This window comes from Pseudophryne corroboree, chromosome 6 (genome assembly GCF_028390025.1).
Source record: "Pseudophryne corroboree isolate aPseCor3 chromosome 6, aPseCor3.hap2, whole genome shotgun sequence".
Classification (NCBI taxonomy): Eukaryota; Metazoa; Chordata; class Amphibia; order Anura; family Myobatrachidae; genus Pseudophryne; species Pseudophryne corroboree.
Window position 1 is genome coordinate 17,342,670 of NC_086449.1, and position 16,032 is coordinate 17,358,701.

At 42.4% G+C, this 16,032-nt stretch overlaps 1 protein-coding gene across 1 annotated transcript in view; it reads right to left on the minus strand.

The window, feature by feature from the left end:
* LOC134934060 (olfactory receptor 5P56-like) overlaps positions 1-15,143 on the minus strand; it is a 40,025-nt gene extending 24,882 nt beyond the window's left edge. Inside the window, exon 1 of the mRNA XM_063929574.1 lies at positions 14,445-15,143. Within this exon, the coding sequence (XP_063785644.1) occupies positions 14,445-15,143 (699 nt within the window). The remainder of the gene's footprint in view (positions 1-14,444) is intronic.
* Between the last annotated feature and the right edge of the window lie 889 nt (positions 15,144-16,032).

Sequence of the window (16,032 nt, forward strand, 5' to 3'; positions counted from 1 at the left end):
GAGAGCACCCCTTTCAGATACAGCAGACAGAGAGAGCGCCCCTTTCAGATACAGCAGACAGAGAGAGCGTCCCTTTCAGATACAGCAGACAGAGAGAGCGTCCCTTTCAGATACAGCAGACCGAGAGAGCGCCCCTTTCAGATACAGCAGACAGAGAGAGCACTCCTTTCATATACAGCAGACAGAGAGAGCGCCCCTTTCAGATACAGCAGACAGAGAGAGCGTCCCTTTCAGATACAGCAGACAGAGAGAGCGCCCCTTTCAGATACAGCAGACAGAGAGAGCGTCCCTTTCAGATACAGCAGACAGAGAGAGCGCCCCTTTCATATACAGCAGACAGAGAGAGCGCCCCTTTCAGATACAGCAGACAGAGAGAGCGCCCCTTTCAGATACAGCAGACAGAGAGAGCACCGCTTTCAGATACAGCAGACAGAGAGAGCGCCCCTTTCATATACAGCAGACAGAGAGAGCACCCCTTTCATATACAGCAGACAGAGAGAGCATCCCTTTCAGATACAGCAGACAGAGAGAGCACCCCTTTCATATACAGCAGAGAGAGAGAGAGCACCCCTATCAGATACAGCAGACAGAGAGAGCGCCCCTTTCATATACAGCAGAGAGAGAGAGCACCCCTTTCAGATACAGCAGACAGAGAGAGCCCCCTTTCATATACAGCAGACAGAGAGAGCACCCCTTTCAGATACAGCAGACAGAGAGAGTGCCCCTTTCATATACAGCAGAGAGAGCACCCCTTTCAGATACAGCAGACAGAGAGAGCACCCCTTTCAGATACAGCAGACAGAGAGAGCACCCCTTTCATATACAGCAGACAGAGAGAGCGCCCCTTTCATATACAGCAGACAGAGAGAGCACCCCTTTCATATACAGCAGACAGAGAGAGCACCCCTTTCAGATACAGCAGACAGACAGAGAGAGCACCCCTTTCAGATACAGCAGACAGAGAGAGCGCCCCTTTCATATACAGCAGACAGAGAGAGCACCCCTTTCATATACAGCAGACAGAGAGAGCACCCCTTTCAGATACAGCAGACAGACAGAGAGAGCACCCCTTTCATATACAGCAGACAGAGAGAGCACCCCTTTCAGATACAGCAGACAGACAGAGAGAGCACCCCTTTCAGATACAGCAGACAGAGAGAGCGCCCCTTTCAGATACAGCAGAGAGAGAGAGAGCACCCCTTTCATATACAGCAGACAGAGAGAGCACCCCTTTCATATACAGCAGACAGAGAGAGCACCCCTTTCATATACAGCAGACAGAGAGAGCACCCCTTTCATATACAGAAGACAGAGAGAGCACCCCTTTCAGATACAGCAGAGAGACAGAGAGCTCCCCTTTTCAGATACAGCAGACAGAGAGAGCACCCCTTTCAGATACAGCAGACAGAGAGAGCGCCCCTTTCAGATACAGCAGAGAGAGAGAGAGCACCCCTTTCATATACAGCAGACAGAGAGAGCACCCCTTTCATATACAGCAGACAGAGAGAGCACCCCTTTCATATACAGCAGACAGAGAGAGCACCCCTTTCATATACAGAAGACAGAGAGAGCACCCCTTTCAGATACAGCAGAGAGACAGAGAGCTCCCCTTTTCAGATACAGCAGACAGAGAGAGCACCCCTTTCAGATACAGCAGAGAGACAGAGAGCTCCCCTTTTCAGATACAGCAGACAGAGAGAGCGCCCCTTTCAGATACAGCAGACAGAGAGAGCGCCCCTTTCATATACAGAAGACAGAGAGAGCACCCCTTTCAGATACAGCAGAGAGACAGAGAGCTCCCCTTTTCAGATACAGCAGACAGAGAGAGCGCCCCTTTCAGATACAGCAGACAGAGAGAGCACCCCTTTCAGATACAGCAGACAGAGAGAGCACCCCTTTCAGATACAGCAGAGAGACAGAGAGCAGCCCTTTCATATACAGCAGACAGAGAGAGCACCCCTTTCATATACAGCAGGCAGAGCACCTGCCCAGCGCCACGCCAGAGACAACACAGCACTGGAGATGGACAAGTCCGTCCAGTACACTCTCCACAGCTGGACTTAGAGATGGAGCCTCACTCATCTATACCATCTATGGCGTTTGTCCCGATCATGGCATCACAGTGTGCCTGGTCGCAAGACCGCATGTTTTGTCACAGGTTGGCACACAGAGCTTAGCTAGGTGCATGGTGTTACCAGTGAGTGTAATACCAGTGATCATCCACCAGGTATCGCTTTTGAAAATCACCACTGTGTGTGTGTGAGGTTAGCAGAGCATCCCAGCATATGATGGCTAACTCCTGCAATTACACACAGAATACAGGCATGCTGCATATCATTTTAATCAGCAGAAGCTGCTCGTGCATCCTATTACATTACTTTGTGGAAAAAACACAAAAAAGACGCTTGGTGCTACGAAGTTCGGCCATGGCATGGTCTCTTTAACGTGACTGCAGCAAGGATGTAAGAGAACTTGATATACAGATGTGTCCTCAACTCAGATCATTTCACTCAGTCACTCAACCCATATTATTTCCCCTGGCCCCTTTCACACTGCACAAAAAAACAGGTTGCTGCACATTCACGTGCAATAAACTGGGTTATTTTTTGGCAGTTTGAAAGGGGTATACTGTATGTGTGTGCACACAAAATTGATAAATACATATTCCAGAAATAACAAGATGTGGACATCCTGGGGATACATCTACATTGCGTTGGTAAAGTATGACACTTTGTGTAAGCTGGGTACATTTATTTAATAAAGTAACACAATCACCAAGTTGGTAATGAGTGTTGTAAACTTTGCTGATTAGGATTTGTCTGCTTCCTACCAAGCTGCTACTTATATTTCTGACTTTGTGTTACAAAATATTTAAGAGCAAAATTACACAATTTGGAACATATCAACTTGGCCCCATACTTGGATTTCTTCTGATTTAAATCTAACATTAACATTCAAACAGATTCAGATAAAGTGCAAATCGAAAATATAAACTACAAATATGTACATTCAAAGACTATTGAGGTATCTTACTAGAATGTGTTCCCCAGGGAAGTGCAATGGGTCAGGGATAGCTTGTGGCTGCAGGAGGAACCCTGCACTGATGCTACCACCATACCGGGGCCTCCTCCTTGGCCTACTACTTCTGTGCTCCTACAACCCAGTCACACAGCAGGCACACTCTTCACACATTCACCTGCTCACTGTGGCACAACTTCATCTCTCTGGACACCAGGATGGCCCTGTGGCTCCAGATCCGCAACCTCTGCTAGCAGTGGCATGTCCCAGCGGTACTGCTTAGTGTGTAACTGGCTCACTACAGCTGGTTTCTTGACCATCTCACTCCTTGCCTGCCACTGGTGATCTCCCGATGCTGCGGTCACAGCAGAGACACCAGTAATATGCTTCCATAGTGTGAGCCGGCAGTACTGCATGTGACTGACCCAGCTTTCCCCAACAGCATCATCTACTACTACAGCAATGTGAAACTCCGAACTGTGCTGGCTGAGTGGCTCTGCCATTCCCAGTGCATTTCAATTTGAAGAGGACTGAAGACTGCAGTTTTGACTCTGCTATCCCAATGTTGACAGTCAGCATGCCAGGATTATTTCCTGGAACATAAGCTAACACTTCTCCAAGTGTTAATGTAAATACAATAGCTAAGTACATAGTATGAAAGTGACCAGCACACTTCTTAATCTAGTCTGCATCTACACTGTTCTCTGCTTGACTTCTGATAACTGGTAGTACTGTACAGTACATACATACAGCACTTTTATATTTCCCTCCCGCATCTGGCAGTGCTGTATAGAAATGAACATATTAAGTGACATCACCGGGCTGGAAGTGGTTTTCTCATGGTCGCTTTTGGCAATTCACAGACAGTTTAAACTCCTTAATTAGACCAATGCCAGAACTAAACTATGACAGAGTGACCTCCCCCAAATTCAAATACACCCCCCTGCCCCACAGTATGGCAAGAGATTAGCTTGTTTCTCTGTTTATTAAGTAAATTTTCGGTCTCTCTCGCTTTCACTCATCAGCAGACAATTGTGTATTAGGTGGAATGTGCTTTTTTTGTATCACTCCGAGTCATCGAGTAGGAGAGACAGATATGCAAACTTGCACAGTGAGGATTGGTATACGACAGGTCTCGTGATTAATCCACATTTCAATATTTAGTTGCCCTATTATAGTTATACAGAAAATGTCACTGCCTGTGGGGGTCATTACGAGTTGATCGCTAACTGCCATTGTTCGCTGCGCAGCAATCATTTAAAAAAAATGGCAAAACTGCGCATGCATATGCGCCACAATGCACACGCGCGGCGTACGGGTACAAAGAGCATCATTGTTTTACACAGGTTCTAGCGACAATTCCATTCGCACAGCCAAACGCAAGGAGATTGACAGGAAGAGGGCATTTTTGGGTGTCAACTGATCGTTTTCTGGGAGTGTTTGGAAAAACGCAGGCGTGGCCAGGCGTTTGCAGGGCGGGTATCTGATGTCAATTCCGGGACCTTCTTTGCAGCAATCATCGCACAGGATAAGTAACTACAGGGATGGTCTTGTTCTGCACAAAATGTGTTTGCAACCGCTCGGTTGCACAGGTGTTTGCACTTTTGCAAAGTGAAAATACACTCCCCCGTGGGTGGCTACTATGCATTTGCACGACTGCTAAAAGTAGCTAGCGAGAGAACAACTCAGAATGACGGCCAGTGGGTGATGTTGCTAGCTGTGATGATGGAGCCACTATGTTGCGATCAACCAGCTATTCCAAAGAGGCAGCAACTGACAATGCACCAACAAAACCATATAACAAGGACATCACAGGCAGAAAACAGCATTACTGGACTCCACAGCTCTATTAGGGGAAGGCTCCGGCAATGTTACTTCCATCTATTGGGACTTCACTATGTTATGCTGGAGGACGGGGGCCTGTTCTAAGTATGGAAATGTCTGGCACCTAAACAGTGATTTCCAACCTTGCAAAGCCTGGGGAGGGTGGCCCAGCATTGCCAGGGTCCTGTCACTGCAACAGTATTGACTATATGTGTGTTCCACTGATGCCTTCCGGTTTGCATGCAAAGAATCGGAAGTCCACAGCTAGCAAGCTGCAGATTTTCAGTTGTATCTTAGAAGCCCCGGACAGGACATCTGTTGCCAGTGGTATTTTCCATATTTGAACATTTATTGGGATTATAGTTATACATGTCAGACTCCTTTAAAGGAGCCTATTTTGTTATATATTTTAGAAAAATATGTCTTTGTGTATTATACTGTAGCTGTATTTGCATTATTTATATATGCATTTTAATGGTTTGTTTTAGAATATTTGTAGCACTATTGTTATGTACTATAAGAGGGTGGTATTAGCATCACATGACCATTTTGGAATATAAATAGAGTACCGGGGGAGTAGTCCCACACCTTGAAAAAGGACAGGCATTTGAAAAGAGTAGAGCTGTGTACTATGGGTGCATGGAGTAAAAGAAACAGACAAACAGTATACTAATTCACAATTTATTTATTTTAACATTGGTAAGTAATTAACATTGAATTTACTTAGCTACAGAGATGTCTTCTAACAATAAATTCAATCAACAATGGAATCCAGGAGCACCATCCTCATGAAATAAGCTGGTTAAATCAGGTTACAGGCTCTTCTGCAGTTCAGACCAAGCATGAGGCTTCAGCTGTGGTGCAGTTCCTCAGCCTATACACAGTAGCTACAGAACCACAGTCCAAGATATTACTCACATATAAGGGTGAAAACATAATCTAAAAAATGCTGTTGGCTAAGCAATGGTTACAAAACTTTATCAGCAGTTTCAAACACAGTCTTAAAAAACGAAGTGACATGAGACTGAAGAAGCAGGCACATTTTTTAGTATACACCATTTTAAGCCATGGGTGTAATAGCAGTGGAACAAACGCCTTACATATATTGAAGTGTTCAATACTTTCCTATGGCCTTTAAATATACAGATAGCAGGGGATTTAGCAGCTACTGTATATGTTAGATATACTGACATAGGGGGTAATTCAGAGTTGTTAACAAAGTTAGCAATTGAGCAAAACCATGTTGCTCTGCAGGTGGGGCAGATGTAACTTGTGCAGAGAGAGTTATATTTGGGAGGGAGGTGTGCCAGCTGAAATCTAAATTGCAGTGTAAAAGTAAAGATGTCAGTATTTACCCTGCACAGAAACAATATAACCCACCCAAATCTAAATCTCTCTGCACATGTTACATTGGGTTCGGTAGGGAAGGCTGGCGCCCATGATCCCTACATATGAAATACGACATTGGGATCCCGATTGCAAAGAAGCCAACAGGGGTGAGTTTGGGGTGTTATACCTTCTTTCTACCACCACAACCCGCCCTAACCATTGCCTAATCCTAACCTTCTCCTTAGTGCCTAACCCTAACCTTCCTCCGTAAGTGCATAAACCTAACCCCCGTCCCAGCTGCCTAAACCTAACACTCCCACCATGCAGCCTTACCCTTACCTTCAGAAGGTGACACCTAACCCTAACACCCGCACCCTAGCTCTCCTCCCACAGCCTAGTCGTAAACACCCCACCCATCCGGCTTATCTATGCAGCGTTGCGGTGTGTGGATGTTCGGCATCCCTGATGTTGGGATTCCGATGCCAGAATGTGTACCTATACGGGATGACGGTGTTGGCATTCTGAATATTGTCAATATTCCGACATCGGTAATCTGCCTTCCGGGATCTCGCCAAGCGGGATCCTGACTGCATCCCGTTACATCTGCCCCACCTGCTGTACAACATGGTTTTACCCAATTTTAATCTGTGCTGAGATCATTCATCGCCCTTCAGGTTGGCGCAGCTATGGCTGTCTCTGCAGTCTGCGCACTGAATGTTGAAAGTAGGAAAGTGAAATAATGGGCAGACCTGTTTGTGAGTGGATGACATTAACTGAGCAGCTGCAATTAGGAGCCTTACCACTGACGGATGGAGCCAACAAAAGCAAGCCAGGCCAGTTAAAAACCTTAGCACAGTTAGCAGGCAGCAACTACAAATAAATACCAGTAAGTACATAACTGAACTGTAAGTCATTTAGACAGGGAACGTGCAGGAAGGAGGTTGTGATGAGAAGCTCAACATATAAAATACAGACATGGTGCACAAATGAACATGTAGAAAACAGTGAGTACAATATAGATCATATGATGGGTGGGAGCACAATAAGAAATAAGAAACATTCTGCATAGAGGCATCTATTATCACCTAGAAGTATTAAAAAGCACTTGCAGGGACAGGGGCTCCAAATGGAGCCCGTTCCTGTGGTATTATAGAATTGAAGGGATCACTAATGCAATCCCTTTACCAGGACCATAACTAGGTGTGTGCCGAGGGGGCACCGTACATAGCGCTGCAGCGTAAGTGGCATTGTTGGTGGCACTTGACAATTATATGTTTTAATTACTTTCACTTACAGCTTCCCCCCTTATAGAAGCCCAGCATCTCCTGACCGCCCCTGCCTCCTACCCTGACCCCTTCAGGCTCTAATACCTATAAAACATTCATGAACTCAACTTGAGAGCTCTTATTCATTCCCACTGTCCTTTATTAAATTTTAAGATGCTGATATATCTAGGATTCAAACCCATTGCCTGTGGTATTGCAGTCAGACAATGTATTAATTGAGCTATCTGCCCTTATATAAAAAGGTAGGGAATTCTAAGCTAGAGAAATCTAACTATTTGAAGCTTAAATGACCTTGTACTTTGTGAAAAAATGATCAGCATTGCGGCTAAGCAGATCTATGTAGTGTGTGACTGCAAGAGATTGGATGTGTGGCTGCACACTACATACAGTAGATCTGCTCAATTTCAATGCTGATTGTTTTTCTTACATAGTACCAGTAGCTTCATATAGTGTTCATAGTTTTTATGCAGAATCAAATAGCTTAATGAGTAGGGTGTTTGATTAGAATTCAGCAGGTTATAGATTTGAATCCTGGGTATGGCAGTATGTTATTTAATAAAAGGTATTGTAACCGAATAACTATGAGTTCTCAAGTTAAGTGCATGCATGTTGTATAAAGAGGATTTGTTTTCAAATCCATTTTCTTGCAGTGTTCTATAAATGTGTGTGTGTGGCATCATAGCGTGGGCTTCTCTGTGATCAATCTTGCTATGCCCCTTCCCCACGAGGTGTTTGCCTTATGTCTCTACTGAAAAATGGGGGGCAACAATTCTCTCTCTGGCACAGGGCACCAAAAAGTCTAGTTACGGCTCTGCCCTTTACTTCTTCTTTAGCAATATTGTGCATGCGCAGTGGAGAGTGTGGGAGATAGATTTTCGAGATCACCATCTCTCTTGTCTCAATCTGGAAACTTTTTATATTGCACAATTTTTTAAATAATTGTAACTTGCTCAGAATGACCATTCAGCCTTATTAATGGGCCCTTATTCAGAGTCTGAGTTCAACAAAGAAAATGTTTTGACACATGTTCATGGCTTCACTGTGAGTTCTACAATTACTAAAAAAATTCAGTACATAATGGAAACACAGAAGAGTTTAGTGGTCAGATAGTGGATAGATAATAAGTATACAAATAACTTGGAGAGTCTGAAATGAAAAATAAAACCCTTGCAAATAGAAAATGATATTTTATTCAATGACAGCACATTAAAATATTTGCAGGATTGGCCAAACTGAGGGGGTAATTCAGACCTGATCGCTAGGCTGCGTTATCGTACATCGGGCGATCAGGTTTAAATGCCGCATGCATATGCACCACAATACGCAGGCACGTCACACGGTTACAAAGAGGATCACCGCTTAGCGATGGGTTTGTGCAAAGGATCCATTCATACGGGCATTCGCAAGGAGATTGACAGGAAGAAGGCGTTTGTGGGTGGCAACTGACCATTTTCTGGGAGTGGTTGGAAAAACGCAGGCGTGTCCAAGCGTTTGCAGGGAGGGTGTCTGACGTCAATTCCGGTCCCGGACAGGCTGATATGATCGCAGCGGCTGAGTAAGCCCTGGGCTGCGCAGAGACTGCACAAGATCTGTTTGTACAGCTTGCTACACATGCGTTCGCACACTCGCGCAGCTAAAATACACTCCCCCTGTAGGCGGCAACTATCTGATCGCAGCAGTGAAAAAATCGCCTGCTAGCGATCAGGTCTAAATTAGCCACTGAGTACGAATCATTCTTGTAACGTGAAGTGACTTTTATAGCAATTTAACTATATTACTGCAGTTACAGCAGTTTTACTATTTGTATGTATTTATTAAGTCTCTTATATAGTACAGCATATTTCATTGCGCTTTACAATTACAACAGTAGTAATAGAACAAACTGGGCAAGCTTACAATCTGTAGGAAAATAGGCATTGGTACACAAGGATAGATGCTAATTGCATAATGGTACACCAGATTGCTGGGTTCTTAATGTGTGTATGATATGATCACTCAGCAATGTTGGCCAAGGGTCAGGAGGGTTTGAGAGTAAAGAAAGACTTGGTTTTACTCGGATTTACCCAAATCTCATTATTGGCTCACGGACGTCACGTGTTTTGGTTAGCCAAAAAGAAAACTCCAGAAAAAAAGAACTTGCGATAATTCTGGTGTTAAGAACCGAGAAAATCCGAACCCGCCCATCTCTAATTACAATAATCAATTACAATAATCAATGTGGGAGTTAAAGAGAGCATGGATTAGAGTTTTTGCTGTGTCTTGTGTAAGATATGGTCGTATTTTGGATATGTTTCTTAGATGTATGTTACATGATTTTGAGACAGATTGAATGTGGGGAACAAAGGACAGGTCTGAGTCAAGTATGACACCTAGGCAGCAAGCTTGTGGGGTAGGGATGATTGCTGAGTTATCAACAGTGATAGAGATATCAGGTTGGTAACTACTATTGGCCAGTGGAAATATAATTAATTATGTTTTGGAAATATTAAGTTTGAGGTGGCAAGATGTCATCGAAGATGAAATGGCAGAAAGGCATTCAGTGACACGGCCCAATACAGATGGTGACAAATCAGGGGAGGATAGGTAGATTTCACAAACAGATGATACTAAATCTGAAAGAGCTGATTAGTTTGCCAAGAGATGTGGTATAGATAGAGAAATGCAGAGGACCTAAGACTAAGCCTTGCGGTACTCCAACTGATAGAGGAAGTGCAGAGGAAGTTTAGAGGAGGTGGAATCAGAGAAACAAACACTGGAGTGATTAGATAAGTAGGATGAGAACCAAGAAAGGGCTGTGTCCTGAAGACCTAGGGAGTGTAGCGTTTGTATGAGAAGAAAGTGGTCAACAGTGTCAAAAGCAGCAGAGAGATCAATGAGAATAAGTAGTTAGTAATGGCTTTTAGATTTAGCAGTGACCAGATCATTCACCTTCTTAGTCAGTACTGTCTCTGTGGAGTGTTGGGCATGAAATTCTGGACTGAAGTGGGTGTAATAAGCTGTGTGAGTTAAGAAAGTGTATGAGGTGAATGTAGGCAAGTCACTCATGTACTGTAGCTTGGATGGGTATGGGAGCTGAGAAATGGGATGGTAATTTGAGAGAGTGTTAGGGTCAGAATTTTGTTTTTTCAGAATGGGAGTAATCATTGCATGATTGTACAGAGAAGGAAAGATAACAGTAGAAAGAGAGAGGTTACAGATTTTAGTTAAGGCTGTGATGAGCACATCAGACAGAGCTTTACTAATTGAGGGTATAGAATCAAGAGGAGAGGTAGTAGAATACGCAGATTAGAAGAGTGCAGATACTTAATCTTCATTTGTGGGATCAAATGAAGAGAAGGTGTTAGAGGGTTCAGGCAGGGAATTGAGCAGGTCACTGGCTGTGGAAGAGCATACCATTTCATTTCAGATCTTATCAATCTTGTCCTTGAAATAGGAAGCAAGATCTAACACACTGACAGTGGCTGGTGGCTTGTGTGAGGGAGGGCCAAGAAGTGATTTAAATGTATTAAAAAGTCACTTGAGGTTAGAGGCTTGAGCAGAGATGAGAGAGTGGAAATATGTTAGTGTGGCAGTGTCCAGAGCATTACAATAAGAGTGGTAAATGGTCTTATATGTGAGAAAGTTATTTGAATTAGGAAATTTGTGCCACTGACATTTTATTTTATGTGAGAGTTTAAGTAGGTGTCTTGTGAATTTAGCGTACCACGGTTGACATCTAAGTCTACGTGTAGTGTGATGGGTAGCCAGAGCCATTTTATCGAGAGAATTTGGTTAAGGTGTGATACAGCAGTCACAGGAGTGGTGAATGTAGAAATTGGTGAAAACAGTTGTTGCAGAGAGGTAGATAGTTTTTGAAAATTAATAGCGTTAACATTTCTGCAGGTTAGAGTAAGCTTGGTAGACTTCAGGGACATTGAGTTTGAAGTAATGGAGGAAATCATGCAGGTGATGAGGTTGTCATCTGAGAGAGGGCAAGGAGTGTTAGTGAGTTCAGAAACAGAGCATAGTCTGGTGAATACAAGATCAAGGCAGTGGCCCTTCTGATAAGTAGGGGAATCAATCCATTGGGAGAGGCCAATTGAGGAGGTTAGAGAGAGAAGTTTGGAGGAATGAGGAGATTGTGGACTGTCAATAGCGATATTGAAATCACCATAATGATGGTGGAGAAGATGTCAGAGGATAAGAAGTGAGAGAGCCAAGCACAAAAATCTTCCAGAAACTTTTTGGGTTGCCCAGGTGACACACAGAGAGAAAGGGGCAAAAATCCTAATAGAATGTATTTCAAATGTTTTAAGGCCCATACACACTGATCGATATATCAGGCGTTCTATTGAATGGTCGATATATCGCGGGTCCGTCGGCCAGTGTGTACGGGCGATATGTCTGTGAACTCCGTCGTTCACAGACATATCGCATCAGCCCCACAGCACAGCCGATGGCCAATATATCTAGCAATATATTGGTGCATTGCTGTGTGTGTACGGGCGGTCGGCCGACCGCCCATACACATGCAGTGGCAGCCGGCGATGATTGACAGCTGAACTGGGTGGGCGTATGTTCACACCCACCCAGTTCATGACATCAGTACCTGACAGATCGGGCAGTGTGTATGTACAGCACACTGCCCGATCTGTCCATAGATATATATGCCAATCAATTGATCGGCAGATATATTTATCAGTGTGTACCCACCATTAAATGGAAGTGAAGGAACAGGAGGTAAAACTGTCTATGTGTAAGATTTGGACTGTAATATTCCTACCCCATCTCCTTTACTGTTACCAGGCCTGGGGTGTGTGTGAAGTGGAGGCCATCATGTGACAGTGCTGCAGGGGATGCCGTGTCTGATTGTGTAAGCCATGTTTTTGTTATAGCTAGCATATTGAGTTTTTTTAATGAAATGGTCAGGAATACATGTCAATTTGTTGCAAACATATTGTGCATTCCATAAAGCACAATTTAGTGACTTGGAGGGAGATGGGAGACATGTGATGTTTATAAGGTTTGTTGGATTTATATTCCATTGTTAATCAGCTGAATGCAAGTGGGGTGTGTGGATGGGACCTGAATTTTGGGATATGTCACCAGCTAGTAGAAACAGAAGGAGAAAGAGATAGTTATAGTTGGGGGAGGTGTGTGATAGTTTCTTACGGTAACAAGAAGTTTGGAAACTGCTCTTATCCAATTAGTAATATCATCCAGGTGCATGAAAGGAAGTGGTTATTCTGAACAAGAAATATTGATATTGCCCATCACACTGGATGACATCAGCAACAGGATTTCATAACTACATGGTGGTAGACATTTCAGAGATCTCAGTTGCACACATTTGCAAAGGTATGGAAAGCCCCCATGCCACTTCAAGGCATCTCTGACTACTGGGGTACCTAACACTAAGTTTAAGTCTGGGGCGCGACACCCCACAAACCAGCAAGGGCCAGACACCCCAGGGCAGCACATCAGTGTGAAATTAAAGTGTAAGTAAATATTAGGAAGCAGAGGCTATATATAAAAGAAGATACACATGAAAAGTGTAATTATAAAGTCAGTGATGAATTACAAGAATAGTGAAGGATGTTGCCACATTTTAGAGGATACCATGAAGTGCTATTAGAAAAAACAGTTTGTGGTACATGGTGTTTTTAAAATAAAAGTATAGATAATTTAGGTAAGTGCATAATGAATATGCATGGTATACGGTGTAATTAATTTTTCTTATTATATTTGAATAATGTGCAGTAAAGTGGTGTGTTTTAAACATGTGCGACCATATACTGTAGATGAAGTCATCATCAGTGCGCAGATTGCCCACACTTATATCACCTGCACGTTAGACACCTACAGCTATGTTTACGACGTTATGACAGACGTCTAATTTGCAATTCTCGACTATGTGCCCACACTACAAATTTACTGAACTTTGCCCATGCCTGCAAATCCTCTACCTGGATCTGCATGCCAATTTCTACCCCAATGCACTAGTCACATGCTGTTGCAGGTCTGATTTATGCCTGCATAGTGTCCCACGGAGGGCACCGGATATTAATGTTGAAGTGAGCTGTGTATGGAAGGGAGTGCTGCTGAGTGGATTTGTATATATATATATATATATATATATATGTGTGTGTATATATATATATATGTATATATATATATATATATAAGTATATATGTGTGTGTGTGTGTGTGTGTGTGTGTGTGTGTGTGTGTGTGTGTGTGTGTGTGTAAGTGCATCAAAAGTTATTTATGCTTTAAGTGTTTTTGTTTTGGATATTTATATGTATTTCATTTAATGTTTAAGATGTTTATTACACATATCTTGGCTAATTTTTAATACATATAAAAAAGTGTCCATATATTGAACACAAACTGTACTATATACAATAAAGATCATTAAGAGCCAGTGATATCGAAATCCAATTCACGAACACCAACATCCAACACATAGTTACCAACTCCTGACTGACCAGTTACTTATTCCACAACTACAACTTCGTGAGGCTGGTGACCAATGGGAGCTGACAAAACCATTGTCCCTGACAACCCCAACAGAGCATCTGAAATACTATAGAATGAGAGCCAGCAGGAGCAACTTCCCAAGCCACAGCAGACATCACCACAGGAAAGGTTCTCATTTGTTTTCTGATTTTATACTGCACATACGTCAATAGGCTCCAAACATGGCATATGCATTAGAAACGTACAGCAGTAGGGGGCAGTATGGCCTAGATATTAATAACTAGAGATTTTCAGACAGCAAATACAAGTAATGAACAAGGAATCATTGTCTATTGTTCACAGAGACATGCACTGTTGCCTTCAATAGATAGATAAAAATTGTTGCAACAGTTAACTATAATACATATATATATATATATCCTGCAGTTTATTATATTCAAAAAAAGAGAAAAAAAATATACCATATATTTTTATTATCATTGTATCTTGAACCTGAGTTTTTATTAAATTATATTAATTGTAACTCACTTTCCATTTTACAAAAGCTCTCTTGAAGTCTTTATTCCGCATGCTGTAGATGAATGGATTAAGCAATGGTATTGCCACAGTGTACAGAAGTGACAATATCTTACTGGTAGCCAATAAGTGTCCTTTGGTTGGAATCACATATACAGAAATGAGAGTCCCAAAAAATATACACACAACAGTCAAGTGGGAGCTGCAGGTGGAGAAGGCTTTCTGTCTCCCACTGTTGGAGCGGATGTTTAGGATGGTGGTTATGATGTACACATAGGAAACAATGATCATCGTGAATGGGAATGTGATAATAATTATGCCAAATAGAGCTCCCTGGATGAAAATCAGTGAAGTATCTGAACAAGAAAGCTTTAGAATAGGAGGGAAATCACAGAAGAAATGGTCAATAAAACTTGGTCCACAAAAGTCTAACTTGCATATATGCACAACATGAAGTCCCATAAGGAAGACACTTAATGACCATGCTAGAATGGCAGATATTCCACACAATTCTTTACTGACTATAGTGTTATAGCGCAGTGGGTTACAGATAGCCAGATATCGGTCATAAGACATCACCATGAGGATAAGACATTCTGATGACTCTGATATTGCAAACACAAAAAACTGTGTTATACAGGCAGCAAGAGACATGGTGCCACCATCATGTAGGACAATGTGCAGCAAGTTAGGGAGAATGTTTGTGGCCATCAGGATATCCTGAAAAGATATTATTGTGATGAAGAAATACATTGGAGAATGGAGAGTTTTGCTCATTGACACTAAAGCAATGATAATAACATTACCGCATATGGAGAAAAGGTAAATATTGAGTAGAAGCAAGAAAAATATAATATTATAGCTGTGAAGATTTGGAAATCCCAAAAGAAAGACATAAGAGATATTGTTCTCATGCATTATGTGAGCAAATCCTGAAAGATAAACATACTGTGAGATACCACTAGTAATAGCTCATCCTAACACACTATCATAAAGTATTTACCTTTATTTGGTCAGCTGTATATAGAAAAATGTGTGGCATCCATATGTTATATTATCTGATCGATTATGACATTGCTTATATAGTACCAACAAAGTTTAGAAAGGTATTTGACCGTTTTCACCTACAGTAGGTACAGGAATAAATTACTTAATAAGTACAGTAAATGATAAGATAACAGCTAATTTATTAACACATTTTTATTAAATATGGCTGATTGCAATTATGTGTGTATTTTAGCAAAAATAATCGGTTTCTTTGTACAGGTTTTATTATTCGGGTTGGTTTTAGCCGATGTGTATTTTGGTGAATGGCATGGCTGTATGTGTGATGTACTCTATGACTGAGCCTGGTTAAAATGCTTCCTCCCGTAGTTGCAACTTGCATGTACAGCACACATAATTGTGGCAATCTGATTGAGAACTGTTTATGACTATGGACCAGATATAATGACGTCTGAGTTGACCGGCAGGTGCTGGTTTCCCAGCTGCAATCAGACTTTTTTTGAAAGTGGCAATCAAGTACTGTACAAGGCAAAATCATGCCTTGTAAAAGATTGAAGCATTAAAAAGAAAACATTTGAGTTCGGCCGGGAAACCC